Source organism: Alligator sinensis, unplaced genomic scaffold (assembly GCF_000455745.1).
Source record: "Alligator sinensis unplaced genomic scaffold, ASM45574v1 scaffold273_1, whole genome shotgun sequence".
NCBI lineage: Eukaryota > Metazoa > Chordata > Crocodylia > Alligatoridae > Alligator > Alligator sinensis.
In genome coordinates this window covers 2,945,630-2,962,899 of record NW_005841943.1, presented here as the reverse complement: position 1 = coordinate 2,962,899, position 17,270 = coordinate 2,945,630, and the positions used below count along the sequence as shown (strand labels likewise).

General features: G+C 40.7%; 1 protein-coding gene across 11 annotated transcripts in view; it reads right to left on the bottom strand.

The window, feature by feature from the left end:
- Positions 1-17,270, bottom strand: part of RUNX1T1 (RUNX1 translocation partner 1) — a 141,847-nt gene that overhangs the window by 40,805 nt on the left and 83,772 nt on the right. For all 11 annotated transcript variants that reach the window (XM_006019998.3, XM_025199406.1, XM_025199407.1 and 8 more), the window contains one exon: positions 10,822-11,003. In XM_006019998.3, coding sequence (XP_006020060.1) covers positions 10,822-11,003 — 182 coding nt within the window. The remainder of the gene's footprint in view (positions 1-10,821; positions 11,004-17,270) is intronic.

Here is a 17,270-nt window from a genome sequence, read left to right as displayed (position 1 = left end):
GGGGGGGGGTGGGGAAGCCATGTGGGGGGGGGAGCTGGGAGAGTTGGTGGGTGTAGCAGGGTGCTCAGGAGGGCTGGGGAGCAGGCAGGGGATGGGGCCTGGTGGGGGTCCCCCCATGGTCCTCTCCCCCCTTCCTCTACTTACCAGCATGGAGCCTGGGTCCAGCTCCTTGCAGCAGCGAGCAGAGACTGCCCAAATCTCTGAATTTTTTTCTGAATCAATTTGGAGAAGTTTGAATTGATTCAGATCTTTTAACTGGTCTCCTTAATCGATTCAGAATCTCCTCTTAATTAAATCAGCACCCGAAGCTTCTCATAGCCCTACTATCTATCTATCTAGCTTTTTTTCGGGGGGGGGGACCCTCAGTTTTAATAGAGGGCACAACTCAATAGTTTATCCTCCTCTGTGCTCGCTCTCTCACTCTTTCACTCAGGGGATGATACTAGAACTGCCAACTTGGGGAAGGAAGAATAGGAATATCTAGTTCCAGAGAATGTAGCAGTTACTAGTAGAAAACAAAGGAGTAGGTTTGCTACAGCTTCTCAAAGGGAGTGAAAGAAGCTTTCTAAGGACCTCTGTCACAACAATCCAGTGCATACATAGCATCCCACTTTTAGTAAAGAATGGATATCTTTTACTCACTATTATAGGATCTCTTTTGGTCTCCACATTATGGGCACTAGCAATTGTTTGTCATCTTTTTAATAACCTGCCTACAAATTTTACATGTAGTGGCAAGTGTGAGAAATGTACGCATGAAACCATTTAAGCCCAACATCCAGTTTTTTCACTGCAACAAGATTTGATAGGCACAAATCAAACTGTAAAACAAATTTCTCGGAACCCCACTAAATTATCTTGAAACAATCTCTAAAAAAGATTTTTAAAAATCAGACAGTATAGTGGTCCTGTATTTTTCTGCATTTGCTCTTATAGCAGTTTTACTGTGAGAGAAAACACAATTCACAGTGGGGAACACCTGAGTCAAAATGAAGTTTTCATAACTATACTTCAGATGCTCATGTCCTTGAAAGTAGATCTTTTCAAACAAAAGGTTAATTCTCATTCTATTGCACAGATACTAGGAATGTAAATTTGTCTACTTTTATAACACTTCACTAATTTTGGTATTATATTTACATGGCTATTTTCCTCTTGTTTCATGTCTGCACTTATCACCTAAACGAAGAGAGAGCCATAGAAATGCACCAGTCAAGGAATGTTTTCTATTTTTGGAATTATATTGAGAAATTATTGTTGTGGGCTTCTTGAATATAGAAGTGATGTTTTTAAAGCCTGTCTGTACATTTATGCATAATACAAGAGCGAACAGATACAGTTCATATACCAACCTAATTTGTGTATTATTGAAATATTCATCAAAAATAATTATGAATAATGGTGCAGCATTTTAATGTTTGCCTTTATGAATGTATATATAATACGCTATAATGCATCTATAGCCCTTATCATAACAGAAACCATGAAACAATTCACCGTATTTTGAATTAAAAGTGATGAAACTATTATTTTAGATAGTAGGAGGATATTGGGAGGCATGGACTTCATTTCTGAACTACCAGAGACCTTTTGTATGCTTTTGGTCTAGGTACTTAGACTAAGTAACTCAGTTGACTATTTGGTTAGTTGGATAGCAGCACTTCTCTATTGCACTGAACTATTGTGAGATTCAGAGTCCACAGGAACTGGAGGAGAGAAATGGAGGAGGAAGGGGAAATATGTACGGAAGACAGAATTGAAAATAACAATGATATTTTGTATCCGATCTGTTTAATTTCATTAACTAATTATCCTGCAGAAATTTTAAGAGCAAAAAGATTCAGAAAATCACAGTGAACATGTAGAAAGCTTAACTGTTATATTGCTCCTCTTCTTTTTACTTCCCTCCAGCCAATGTTTCCTTGAGGTACATATATGATTCATCAGGCACCTGACTAGACCTGTTACACATACACCATGATCTAGTAGATCAACATTTCCTTCTCTCTCTCTATATATATAAGGTTGAAAAAACGTACTTCAAAGGTTCAGAGCCTTGCATATTGTAAAGAAGGGAATCTTTGAATACAAACATGTGACATGTGGGCTATACATTTGGGTTTTACCATTACTACTTATTAAAAACAGCTCAAGGCATATAAAAATCAATATAAAGTAAGTACCTTTAGTTTCGAATGATTGCACATCTGGATATTTTCCAGATCAGGAAGTCAAATAATGCAAGACTATGGCTGGCAAATTAACTTGACTGCTTGATATAAAATATTAAATCTATTTATGAGAGTAAGGATATTGAAGTCAGTGAATACGGAAGAGTGAAAATGTTCACTCATTATTTGTGCAAGATACTTAAATATCTCACACAAATAGTTTAAATTAATATTTACATAATGAGGGAAGGAGTTATACTAATCTACTGGAAGTCTATTTAGGTACTTCTATTTCAGAAATTATTCTGCCTGTAATGTTGTACAAACAACACAATAGATAAATATCAGGGTGTGTATTTACCACCATCATATATGCCACTATGTCAAGGATGTGCACATTTAAAATTCTACTGAAGGACAATTCCTAAACTTTTTATTTTGCACATAACATGATGCAATGAAATACTGACTGAAGTACTAACCATTCTCATTAACTTAGATGGCAGCATACGCTGTTCAGCTTCTTGAAAAATGAGTTTAATTTCTAACAGTGTTAGAATTAATTTCTGTGCCACATTTTTCTTAAAGGGCATGAAGACTACAAAAAGAACTCTCCTCTCAAAACTGACAAAAACATCATGGCCTCTGACCTACTGGAATGCAATCCGAAGCTTAAAAACAAACCTTGTCATAAATGTTATTTTGTCTCTTAAACATGCATCATACTCCCAAGATACAATTTTTTTAAATTAAAATTAAAGTTAGATTTATCAGGGGTTTTGGGGAGTTTTTTGCTTAATATTCTGTATCCACATTGTAGGTATCAGCCATACATTAAGAGGTATTAGGTCACATTTCTGGGCCATAGAAACATTTACTCTATATCCTCAAACGAAAAATAAATGTATTTGTACAGAGCAGGAAGTCTTTTCAGTTAGTCAATTTAAAAATCAGGTAGAAATTTTAGGCAAAGCATTCATTCACAAAAAAAATAAGGGAGTTGTATTAGTCCATGTTTTTAGCCTTACTACAGTGGGATACAGGCCCCAAAAGTTGTAAACAAAATATACTGAACACTCTGTTCATGACATGTCATGAACAAATTACCAAAATGTGTTGTCTCCTCAGGTGTCAGTTTTTTCTATCTTGCAGTGACTGATGGCTCCCAGTGTTATTACAGAAGCAGATTGATCTTTTTAATGAGCTAGTTTAATAGACTCCAAAATCTCACCGTGGCTGCTCATCCATGTCAGACCATATGCACCAAGAAAACATTCAGTAAAACACAAAGCTCTGCTGTCAGATTGCTCTATAAAACCTCACATACAGTAGATTTGGGTATGCGGATAAATAACTAGAGATGGAAAATGCATATACAAATAAGTTGCTGAAATGCTATGCAGAAAAAGTTACTGTATACAGACATATTCTTGGCTTTCGTAAAAATCCTTCAACATGCATGTGTGTACATATACCCAAAACAGATACTCTTTTCTTTTCCAAATTCGGTATGGTATTTCACCTCTACTGCAGTCAATTTTATAGTTTACATGCAAATATGCTTGTATGTTTATATATAGCATGCGGAAAGATCCTCTTTTTTTTGGAGCAGAGGGGCGGGCAGAATGTGGAAGCGCAGCTTAACTGATTTCAGTGACAGAGGCCTACATAGTAAAAGGCAGAATTTATTCTAATACATTTATTTCCCCTGGAAAGATGCCTTTATTAAAATATATGCACTTATAGGCAGGAGTTATGCTGCTCAATACTTTCTACCATTTTTTCCTATATGAAAAATATTTAGACATCTAAAGAAATGCTACACTTATCCCCATGTCTTTTTCCCTTTGTGTGCTTGTATAGCTATCTTTAAACAGAACTAGAAGCAAGAGAATCACTGGTTTCACCCACTCATCTAGAGCTGTGCATATCTTGGCTCTGAGGAAGATTTTATGGTTGATTTACTTTATTACCAAATTTCAAATGATGTAGATTCCTGTTCAATAGATTTAAGAGTCTTCTCAACAGGATTCCCTCACACATCGCCATCAGGTCACATGGCAACTCCACTGGAATTAAGCTGATGCATTTACCTTTCTTTTTGTAGAGAGTTTCCTGACTGCACCTAAACAATAGCAGAGCTGTCCAGTGTGACCAGGCTCAAGCCTTATTTTTCTAAGCTCACAGCTGCATTCCAATAGATAAACAAGCGCGTCTTTTAAATTTGTAGTCGCTGAAACCTACATCCAGGCTCCTCCCCAGTGTCAAATATTAGGCAACTACAGTGGAACTTATGTGAAATTGACGGGTGCCTATACACAAGCCGGGAGGCTTTTCTGACACACTGGAATACCAGTGCGTCAGAGCAGACTCGATTAATTGAGTCTGTTGGAAGGTGGCAATACCATGCTCCAGCAGCCTCCTGTATTTCATGTATCAGCATCCCTGTGCTTAAAAATGGCAGTGGGGGCATTTGAACTAAAGCCTGTCAAACAAGCTTTTAGCTAAGGCTCCCCTGCCACCATTTTGAAGCATGGGGACACTGATATACAAGATGCAGCAGTGCTTTAATTGGAAAGGCTCTCAGAGCTGCTCTAATTAAAGCACTGTCACCCCCTACTGCCAGAGCAGGTGTAAAAGTGCCCTAAGTGTCTAGCTTCAAGTAAGCAAACCACAAAAACCCTACCTAACTAAATAGGCACCTATACTTTTGCCAGCAAACTTCCAGGTCATCTAAAATTGTGCTATTGAAACTGTGGATGTGTTGCCATTCGGGCTGAACTGTGTCTCAGCACCAATTTCATGTCTAAGTCTATATGGTATTCACAAATGAGGTATATTTGTGCCTCAGTCCCCTTAAGGTAGGTAGACCCACAGAACATACTTTCCACACACTGACCATGTTGACCTCAATGCAAAGTATAGCACACTATCACTTTCATTTAAAAAGGTGGCGGATGGTTAAAGCCCTTGCCTACAACTTAAGAGACCTGACTTCTAATCCCATTGCCACCGGGGGGGGGAGAGGGGGTTAAAATACATAACTCCCATTTCCATGAAAGTACCTTAACCATCAGGGCTAGAGACAGAAGTTACACATTAACCAGTTTAAGTGATCGAAGCAGTTTTAAACCTGTAACAGAACAGAAGTTCAGTTCGTGTAAACCACTTTCAAAATGGCCAAACCCAGTTTAAGATAAACTTGGTTGGATGTGGCATTAGATTGAACTGATTTAGGTTAAACTGGTTTATGGAAATTGTCACAGATGCCTTCCCAATTCAAGTTAACTCACGGTCTACCAGAATGGGACTTACCCCGCCTCCAGCTATCACAGAGCTAAGGTCTGTCAGCCCAGTGGGATGGGGATGCAGGGCAAGGGAACAGACCCTAGACCTCCCTAACACCCTGACTATACAGGACAAGAGGAAGGAAATCCCCTGTAGTGGGGGATTTTCACCTCTGCAGCAATCAAGTGAAGGAAGTCGGCACTGGCTCAGCCGCGCCCCCTCCCCAGCCCCCAGCCTGTGAGGAGGGGTGATAGAGAACCACACTGCCCCAGGCCTAGGCCACTCAAACCAGGGTCTGCCTGACACAGTGGGGAAAGTCCCCACCAGGGGCTCTTTGCTCTCCTGCAGCCCAGCCTCACTCTCTCCCCAACCCCAGCCAGGAAGGAATGCATCAGCCCATCAGCAGCCTCTCCCCACCCCCATCCAAGGTTTTTCCAGCAAAGGGAGGGGAAACTTCCACTGCAGGGGCTTTTCACTTCCCTGTGACCCAGCTTGCCGGGCTGGGATCAGCTCAGCCCTGCCCTCTCTACAACACCCACCTAAGAGAGGCAGGGGGTGCGAATGCACTGGTCCAGCTAGGCGCTGGCTCCCCCACACTCAGGTCCACCCAGTGTGGGGGGGAAGAGAGGGAGGGAAGCCCCCACCAGAGGCTTTTCATAACCCTGCACCCCAATGAGCCAGGTGGGGATCAGCTCTGAGGAGAGGGGGCGGGGCTGAGCTGAGCTGATCTCAGCCCAGTGAGCTGAGCTGCAGGGGAGTGAAAAGCCCTTGGTCGGGGCTTCCCTGCCCCTGTGCAAGGCAGGCCCTGGCTGGGGGAGGCCAGTGCCTATCTGGCCCAGTGTGTTTACCCTCCAGTCCTCACCTCGCACAGGCAGGGGCTGAGGAGGGGGCAGGACCGAGCTGATCCTAGCCTGGTGAGCTGAGCTGTGGGGGAGAGAAAAAAACCCTGGTGTAGTCTTTCTCTTACAGCAGGCAGGGTGTGTGCATGTGTGCCCCCCCCCAATCACAGGCATGGGGCTGGGGAGGGGGCATGGCTGAACTAATCACAGCCCTGCTAGCCAGGCTCTGGGGGCTTTTCCCATGTCAGGCAGACCCCACCTGGGGGGCAAGGTCTGTCCCCCTCCCCGGTGGGGGCTTTTCACCACCCAATGCCAGGCAGACCCCAGGGCCAGGTGGTACATTCCCCCTCCCCAGTCCTCTCACAGATTTTCTGCTGGCTCTCTCCTCCTTGCGGCTGACAGTGGGGGTAGAGGGTGCAGGTTGGTCATGGGTCCAGCAGCCAATCAGGCCTGGGCTGCCACTGGGCTGGGTTTAGCAGCCTTAGGGAGCTGGCCATGAGGGGTGGTGCATCTGAGCATCCCCAGGCTCTCAGCCTGGGCCAGTGCAGGCTTCTGTCCCCCGAACACTCAAGGTCAGTTCAGTTTATTGGTTCAAACTATGCAACTTGGACAAACCTGTGAAGATTGAACCAATTCCACCTCAGGCTTTTTGAACCTTTGTACTTAGACCAGGTTACAAAAGCCAGGCGGGGATGGGAATACCTTCCACCCCTCCTGTTGAAGCTGCGCCAGGCAAGAGCATAAGAGGTGGCATGACTTGGTAGGTGGAGCCCAGGGTTCCATGACATCTTAAAGCTTTTGTATCTTGCTTAATTTCTGGCCAAATGAACCTGCTATTCATTTCTATGTTATGGCAAAGCTGAAACAGAGGAGAGAGAAAGGACTCACACTTGATGCTCAAGGCAGACAAAACTCTTGGGCTAGAGATCATTTCTTTTATTAGATCAACTAAATAGTAAGCAAAAAAAAATTCTATCTTTGCAAGCTTACAGGTCCAAACACTCTTCATCAGGTGGAGGAGAGTTCAAAGATTGTAAATGTTCTTCCATGTAGAAAAGAAACTTCATCTTGTACAGGGGAGGTAAAGGATGGTGCAGTTCCCCTGGGTTTCAAAGTCCATTTGTGAAAAAGTTGCTCTATGAATATGCAGATTAGGCAGACACACAGCTCCAGCAGGTTTCTTCCCTGAAGGTGTCAGATGTCAGGCAGGGAGTTGAATTTTGCTTATTTCCTGTTTAACAATGAAGTTTACATTTCCAATGGCTAATTACAATTTCTTCCATGTTTCAGTGAAATAGTTTTTAGCTGTGTTGGTCTAAATAGCAGAGGCATACAAAATTCTTGGGTTAAAGGCGATATCTTTTATCAGACCAATTAAACAGTAGCAAAAAAAAGATGAAGTTTCTTTTCTACCTGGGAGAACTTTTATAATCTTTTAATTCTCCTCTGCCTGATGGAAGGTATTTGGACCCACACACTTACAAAGAAAGAAATTTTTTGCTCCTATTTAGTTACTCTAATACAAGATATTGTCTCTAACCCAAGAGTTTTGTCTGCCTCTGTTTTTTAGGCCAACACAACTTAATGGTCAAGGCTTTTTCATGGGAAGTGGGAGATTAGGACTTCAACTCTTTTAGGCTGAAGGAGGGCATGGAACATTGCCTTTTCCACCCCAGACCACCATTAAAAAAATAGAGGTTGTAAAGCTGTCATCCATACAAGAAGGGACCAAAGAAAAATCTTAGGTGCTTATGTCCAGGAGGGATTTTTGGGCTGTGAATCTTAATTTTGCACAGGAGCCTAAGGGCTGTAGGTAGGTATTCATTTCTGGGAAAATATTAAGATTTCTCAGATACCCCTCTGCTTAGCATTTCCTAGTAGCTTGCATATGCCTGTTTAACATCCTGGCTGTTAAGAATTCCATTTCTAGGTCACTTAACTCACAAATCACATCTGTGAATTCCATGTTGGACAAATTTCCTTGGCCCTAATTCCTTAAAGTGGGCTATTCCTGATTAAAGTTTACTTTTGAATCCAGAATCTTTTGAGTCATTACTCTTAACAAACTACACTCTCCGTGAGCTCATGCTTTCCTGGACAAGAGAGACAAACCAAACATAGGTTGAAATTGTACTCACCACAAATTTTGAGACTCAGCAAATTGTGGCTCAAACTAAATAGCTATGCTTTTGGAATGCCAAGTGTTATGCTCTCCTGTCAGATGGGTCAAGAAAAAATAATTTCTACCAACCAAGAAAAATAGGAAGCACTGCGAGGTTCTTTCCTCTGTTATACAGACCTAATGTCATCTTCCCCCTTTTCCAGGACCTAGTGCATACAAAGACCTAAAGTGACTTCACAGATCCTTTAAGTTGTGTTTATTACGTAAGAAGCATATGATTCCTCCTTTTGTTCTAGCTCCCATCCTATGGTAAAGATCCACATAGATCCCTGGGCTCATTTCTAATATTTTGGGAAGTTCTGGTTTCCCAGCACGTGTTATTTTCAATATGTTGTCTTGCAAATGCCAAAGGACTGTGGTACCTTTGCCACAAATAACTGATACTTCAGCTAAGAAAATTCCTTCCTTTGCATGAAGTCACAAGATTGAAGGGAAACTCCTGATGCATTAGTCAAGTTACCCATCTTGGACACAGTTTGCTGTTAACATTTGTGACCATCAGTGGCATAGGGAGCTCATTGAGTGGTCAAGATGGGGGAAGACAAGAGTATGCCAACCACAGGAGATGGGGGAGGGAGGAGAACATGGTGTCATGGGCAAAGGGAAAAGAAGTCTTACTTTCCTGGGCTGCTGCTACTGCTGTTGTTGATCGGTTAGCAGTATCAGCTCTCCTGCGGCCGGAACTTCTTTGAAGGCATCCTGGTGCCCTGTTCACTTCCCTTTCCCCCATATATACATATTGGAACCAGAGCACTGACAAAGGCTCTCCAGAGGAAGTGGAGCACCATTCTGCTTGCCCCACTTGCCCCCCACTTCCCAGATGCACTGATTGGTAAGATGCTGCCCTACCCAGCTCTTATGGTGGGCAGAAGTGGCAAAGAGCTTGATTCTGGTGCCTGCTCATAGTCAGCACCTGGGGTGGGTACCCTTTGCCCTGTCCTAGTTATACTACTGGAGGCTACTAATATTTGGTCTAGCTTTTGTAGGGAGGGAAGCAAAAAGAAATCTCAATCAAAAACTGGCATCCATGTAACTCTTCTAGGGTCTGGAGAATCTTGGGCGGTCAACAAGGCATCTCAATAATGTGCCAACCAGCTCAAATGATATCCGTAACATGTACTCTGCAGTAGACTGACATGTCAAATACATTGGGCATTTCCTGCCCTCTAACAGTCACCGAGTCTTAATCTTTGCTGTTCATTTGTAGCATGAGTGGTTTGAGGTATCATGAACTAAATGCTGACAAGACCTCGCACCTATTTTCTGAACCTCACAAATTCACATATTCTCAAATAGTTGCTATTTCATTTTCCTCTAGCAGCCTCAGTTGTCTTTAGACCATGTTTTTCCCATATGCTGTGTTCTTCCACTCTCTGCCCATAAACTAAAATGTCACCCATATAAACTGCATTCCCTTCAGGGCTTACAGAATCTCCATCTTTTCACTACAGAAGCTATCTGGGGCATCTGTGATGCTTAACACACAAAAGAAATTTCTTCCAAGTGGAACTGTATAAATTGTCAGCTTGGTACTATCAGTGACAAAACAGCAGCTAAAATCCACTACTTGGCCCACTAAACACAGAACTTTATTAGAATAAGGAAAGACAGTCTTGCCCTTCATCCAGAAAAAAACTCCATCACATACCGTGTCACTGTTTCTCTGGAGGCCTTATGACTAAAGTTATCCCTTGTTTTATGTTGAAAATATTTTCCCTCTACAGATTTAAAAAGGTGAATATATCTTTGCATATCTATGGTTAAAAACATAACACTGCTGAATACATAACTGAAAATTCAATTGCACTGTGAAGCATACCTTATATTTCCCAACATGTGTGGCTATCTGATTTCCCATATTTAAATCTTCTTTGGACAAAAAACTAAATGCAGACAGACCCGCATATGGAATGATCTGCTAAGCACTTTAAACTGCATACAGATACTATGTACCAAATAGTTAGTAATAGCACTATAAACAGATTTGTATTATTCCTAATTATGCATAGCCACATTCTCCCCTCAGGCTTATGTGGCTGCATAGGACTCCACTGTTTGGAGTCCTATATGACCTATATGAATATACATTTCATATAGAGACAGAGGTAGTTATGTTAGTCTGACATCAAGTAGAAGACAGGGTAGGTACAGATTCAAGGATAATCTGGATATTACTTAGGTGGAACTGAAAAAATGGATCTTAGAAAACTAAGCACAATTTTTGTGGGATGAAATGAGGAAATCCACATTGCTTTGCTCCTTGTAAGAGGCATCAGCACATTAGTCATGTAACCTAAAAAAAAGTTTACTGTTGCAGTGTAAAAGTATAGTGGCTTCTCACCTGTCTGGAGTTCGCCTCTTCCCGTTTTCGTTCACATCGAGAAGCAGCTCTGAGGAGTCAACAGGTGAGGTGGTGCTGGCATCCAGAAGCAGCTGTTCATGCTGAGCGAGGTACTGGGCGGGGTTCTGCTTGGCCAGCCTTGCACAGTGCAGGAGCTCCCGCTGTAGCAGGGGCAGATTGGCCTGTAAGAGTGTTTTCAGACATTAAGGGAGCACTGAACGCCTCTCAGGCAATCTCACGAAGACAAAGCAGCAAAATTAGAAATCAATGAAAAACCCACTCCGAGATGAACCTATTTTGCTAATCTTGTATTGCACTTATTTTACTTAGCCATGCTTAAGGAGAGAACCTTATCTGAGGGTAAAGTCATGGTGGGGATGGGTGTGCCTGCACGCATGAAATAGTGAGAATCTATTTACTGATATGGAGGACAATAATTAAAATGCTAAAAGAAAACCAGTCTGGTATTCCAAATCTTTAGAGCTGGCAAAAGCATATCTCTATCTTGCTTGGTTTCTTATTATTATATTTGTGTTTCATTTTATATTCAGACTGTATAACTATTAACTTTCACTTCTTTTTCTTGACTAAAGACCATTAGTGAATCTGAGTCTACTCTTTTTTCAGAGGCCTCTGATATACGCATGCAATCTTAAAATGACTTGTACAGAGTAATGTGGATATGAAAGGGAACAGCTTAGATATGTCACTGACTTAAGTTCTTATGACTAGTTAAAGAAAAAATGCTCCGAGTTTACAAAAAAAATCACCTTTAAAGAACAAAGCATGAAAAAATTCAGCATAATAAAAGGGAAAGTTTGAAAAGTTGTGAACACAAGAGAGGGAAATTTAGGGGAAAAATACTTTACAACTTTAAATGACAGCAGATGCTACCAGGCATTTATTATTACCATAAGATGCAATCTATGAAAAGCAAGTAGGACTAAATAACAAACAGGGTGCTTGCTGGAGATTTTTTTTATATTTAAATATAAATATAAATGCTCATGCCTCTGGAGATGCAAGACAACTTAACCGGTCTAGTACCATGCCCTGGCTCATCACTAAGAAACATATAATTGAATACAGATTATTCCGATTTTACTGGCAACCACAATAACAGAGATACCAACATCTGGTTAAAAAAACAGATATTTTTATTTGTTTGTTTTTAAGAGCCCTCACACAGAAACATGAAATAGGTCCAAAGCGTTACCTATACTAGAACGTCTTCTGTGATGGAGGGAGGCAGGAAAACTAATAATGCCAAAAGTATATAGATATAAAATTCTGGTGAAATTTCAGAAGCAAAACTGAACAGTGCTATGTAATTACAGAGTGCAGTTCATCTTCAGAACACTACATTTTCACCCCCACTTGAAGTAGGAATGTGCTAAAAACCCCATTTGCAGATTGTAAACCGGGGAAATAGTTTATCGAGTCACAGTCAGAGGGAATCTGCCAAACAAAGGATTAGAATTCATGAACTGCTTGTTCCCAGTTCTGTCCTTGGGGCCAATCAGGGAAAGGTCCAGGATTTTGTAAAGGGAGATGAAAGAAAGGGAGAGGCAGGGAGAGGAGGTGCAGAGGGGAAGGGATGGGGGGAAGTCTTACCCAATTTGAGGACTTAAAAAAAGGCCTTGGCTGCTGCTTCTGCAGTATTGACTGCAAGGGGCTGGAGGGGTGTCCATGCCACTGCACCCCTTCTGGATCCCCTGGGGCCAACTGATTTAAATCAAAGTGATTTTAAATTTCTAATTTTAATTGTCAGAAGACAACAGGTGCAGGCTAGAGTAACTAGTTTTAATTCTGTTTTGTATTTGTGGTTTTTACTTATTTTCCTACAGAACAGTTTCTTCCCAGTAGTTGGTAACCATTAAGGCATGCTGCTCTCCAGGTAAATGAAGATTTTACTGTAAACTTTTTCCTAATCAGGAGGATATACAATATGCATATTTAAGCAATGATTTGCTTAGCCTGGGTTTATAAAGATTACTAGATTTTATTTTTAATTTTATTAGAATATAATTCTATTGGTAATTTTATTCTATTAGTCATTTTATTAGACTTTTTAAAATGTTGATTTTTAAAATGTTTAAAATTTTATTAGACTACTATTCCAATAGTATTTCTAATAGTAAATTATGTTTATTTTAAAGATTATTGTTTTTTACTTGTGATTTATACCAAGCTGCTTTGGGATAAAAATTTGAATTCAATTTAAAATGCCCAAACACCTATACATTTTGAAATTTTCATTAATATTTAAAACTCTGTTAAGTGTACTAGACATAACAAACAAAGTATATCAGTGTATGTTTTGCAAATAAAAGCAATTTATTAAGAAAAATTAGTAGTATCCATAATAAGGGATCTGCTGAACTTGAGGGGGCTGCTGGGCCATTTCATGGGCAGATCGCAGGGCTGGAAGCCATTTTCATGGGCCAAGTGTGGTAGGCCCCTCCACACCTCTGACTGGCTAAGGGACCCTGGTGACCCTCACCCCTCACCTATGATTGGTTGCGAGGGCTGTCCGTCATGCAGTGCTGTCCTTTGCTGCCAACTGGAGAGGGGTGGAGCCCTATGACAGAGAGCCCTTGCAGCTAATCAACAGCAAGGGGCATGGGTCGCAGCCATCTTGTTGTGCCAGCAGCCCCCGTCCTCCTTCCCCACCCCATTGGGCTGTGTGGACAGATTTCAGAGGCCATGAGGACTGCTAGCTCGCTAGCTCCCCAGTGGGAGCCAGTATTTCATTTTCTGTAAGTTTTTAGGAGGTTTTTAGTTGGTTTTTTTCCCCAGGGAGCCCAGACTGCACTTTTTCGTGATTTTGGCAGGTCCTTATCCATAATTAACATTTCTGATTAATATTTTCCTTAGGATTTTGAAAACTAATAGATCTCTGCTTCTCATACCTATTTTTCAGTTGGAAATTGGAAGATGAAAATAAGCTTTCTTGCTTTTCCAACTTCCAATCAGTTTCTTGCCTTTGAACTAACCAGTTACCGAACTGAACTGAAAAATGTAAAAAAATAAAATAAAATAAAATAAAATATGTTCTCTGAATCTACATTGGAGAGCTTGATTATCACATGGACTCTGGCTCCTAGTGCTTAAACAGTGACTTTCCTTAAAATGCTGGAGGAAAAATGTACTGTTTAAATAATATTTTTTTTTTTATTTAAATGGATTTAAGAGATCAATGTAAGTTTAGGCCTTAATGTAGGGCTGTCAAAATGTTAAAAGGAAAAAAACAATAAAGTAAAAATGTAATTAAAATAGAAGTGGGGTTTTAAAAAAGGGTTTAAAAAAATCTATTTGTACATTCTTAATTTTTTTTTACACATATGCAGCACTTTTTTACGGTATTGTTTTTATTCATTTATTCGAATTTTTTGATTTATATATTGCCCTTCACAACAAAGGGTCAGATGGCTGTTCGATATAGGTGATAGGTGGTGGTATATTATGGGGCTTAGCTGAAAGTACAAGAACATAACATAGAAACCCTGAAGTCACAGCTCACCATTCTACAAATTGCACTAATAATGGAAGTTACAAACTTTACATAAAGAGACAATAACACTATATCATCTAAGCCAGAACTGCTATCTCAATTTTTTAATTCATAATTGTTTCACCATTTTCTGTTTCTTGAACATCCATCCCAAATAATCTATCACCCAAGTCCAGCACACTGTTATCATTTTATGCCTTATCTTATTATGCAGGAGACATATTAATGTAAACAGGCATCTTTCTCTGTCCTATGAAATGAAATAATTTTTCTCAAACTCCAGCTCTTCCAGGATAGACTGACAATAAAATAAAATAAATAGTATGTTTACTTGAATAAAAGACTAGGTTTTTTCCTCCAATCAGCATGGGAGTAAAAGCCCCTCCTCTTACATCTGCATACAAGGAAACCTCATTAAATACACTATCATTTAACTGCTGCCAAATGTACTCAGTAATGGAAACCAACTATTAAGCTGATTAAATACAGCTAACATTCAGCATGACTATAAAAAATACAGTCATATTAGGCAACTGTGCTTTTTATTTTTTTTGGAAAAATTTTCATGTCTCAAGTCAAATCAGCCAAATCAATAATTCCAAATCTGTATGAATCATTTAAGAACCATATGTGGCCCTGCTACCAGCAAGCAACCTCCACCCCGGCCTGGGGCTTCAGATACTTCCGTATCCTTTGCTGGGCATCATACATGCAGGCTCAGTGGAGGCTTGGGGTTCAGATGCCGCCAAGTTTTGCTTGCCTTCAGCTGTATGGCCACAGGATCCAGGTAGGGAGGAGGCTCCCAATTCCATAAAGCAGGCAGGTAGCTGAGATCCTCCCACAGGATGTCTCAGTGGGAGGCTAACTATGAGGCTCTCATAGGGAGCCCTGTCCACAAGCAGACAAGGGTGTAACCCTCCACTATACAGTGCCATTTTAATTGAACTACTACTTGACCATTTGTGGTTTTCCCCTGCCAGCAGGGAAACCACCTTCTAGATTATGGTGTTTCCCCTGCCAGGTAAGTAACAGGAACCTGTCAAAAGCATAGGTTACTACAGTTCATCTGAATAAGATATGTGATAGTGCCCATTAAGCTCAGTCGCCCTCACCAGCGACTCGTCAAATCATAGGAAGTTGCTTACATTGCATAATTTTTCGACTTCCTCTTCACTTCTACAGCTGAGCCGCACCTTTCTTTCCCATTTCCAATTATTTCTGTTTCTTCACCAGCCTCGAAGCTCTGACAAACATCACCAAATGGGGCCCTAAACAGTTTCCCCAGAATCCGTCTGTCACCCTGTGTCTCAGCCTGTCACCTATGATTAGTGTCACCCTGCCCTCCATGAGGTGGGCCCAGAACATGTTGCCTTGCACCTCTCCTGTATATAAATTTTTGGAGGATCCCAGGACTTGTGACAAGAACACCTGGTTCCAGTCATGAGTGGGGGTTAATTAACACAGACATCCTTTGAGGGGATATCTGATGTACATATACATGCTGAGCAGTGGAGTCACCATGGCTTCAAATGTTGACTCAGCTGGGGCCCAGCCCAATGAAGTACATGGCAATCATGAGCCTTTTGGCTTTGGACTAATATTATGCATAGTTTACACTATATATAAGCAGATAGAAAAGTGCTGCTTAAGAGTGTATTTATGGAGTACCTGTGCTAAAACTTGCAGCAGTTTTTTTTTTTTAAAGTAAAATGCATTCATTCTGGATGAACTAATGTTATGGGTACTGTATGCAAATTACTACAGGTACATTTATTTTAAGGGGTTTTCAGATTTGCCCCTCATTTCCATGTGCTCAGGGAGAACAAGGTCTGACTATCGGGGGTAGGAAGGGGCTGCAGGGAGAAGAAGCTGAGGGAAGGCAGAGGGCAGGGGGGCTACCTGACTCCTAGATTTATTTTCCCTGCTGTAGCAGTATGAGAGAGACAAATTCAGTGGAAACCTCCAGTAATTAGATTCCATACCTGGAAAATCATAACAAATGTATAAATTTCCCATATATGGAATCTAATTATTGGGGGGGGGTCATCTTATATTCAAGTAGTAAATAAATGTGGACTATTTATGCAGTCCTTGTAGCACTGCTGACTTACTTTTCATTAAAATCAAATACAAGTTTTGTTGGGTGAGCTAGTAAGGGAGTTATCATATAAAAGGTTCAGATATATTAGCAAGCACTTTATCAGATATGATGCCAACACATGGAATAAAACAGTGGCCATGCTGGTTGAATATGGCTACCATGTGTCACTTAATCATATATAAATTAGCTTCCTCACATGATACTAATCACCATATTGTTCCAATTAAAAGTTGACCTGGCCCCTCTTTTGACCCCACAGGTTGAATTTTAGGAAAAACAGCTTTTCCTCCTGAATATAAATAGATGACTACAGATAAGGAAATTGAACTGCTATTGCCCTTCCAGAAAATACCAATTCTGAAATTTTCATGGCATACACAGAAATAGTGTCAGTATGAAGTCAAGACTACTGGGGGCTAGATCAAAGATGAACCCCACATATAAGTTAAGTATGATTTTTATGGTTCTTTTGGAGAAAAAAAAATGGTCACCTTATAATTAAAACAATATTGTATATATGGGTGGGGGTAAACTGGCATAGGAGGAGCTTTCCAATGCAGGTTTGTGATGGTAAATACACAATGTCCATAACTTCCTCTCCAGCAGACCTTGGAGATATAAATGTAATTAATTTTTTATTTATTATTATTGAAATAATACCAAGTAGCCCCACCTGAGGACGGCCCATTTGAGCTGGGTACTGTACAAGTACATGGTAAGGGACGGTTCTTACTGTAGGACATTTTGAATTTTGGATTCTACAGGCTGAAGAAATAAAACAGACAAAGGAAGGTGAAGGTACGGAGGTGAATGCCTTGCTTACAGTCATCCAGC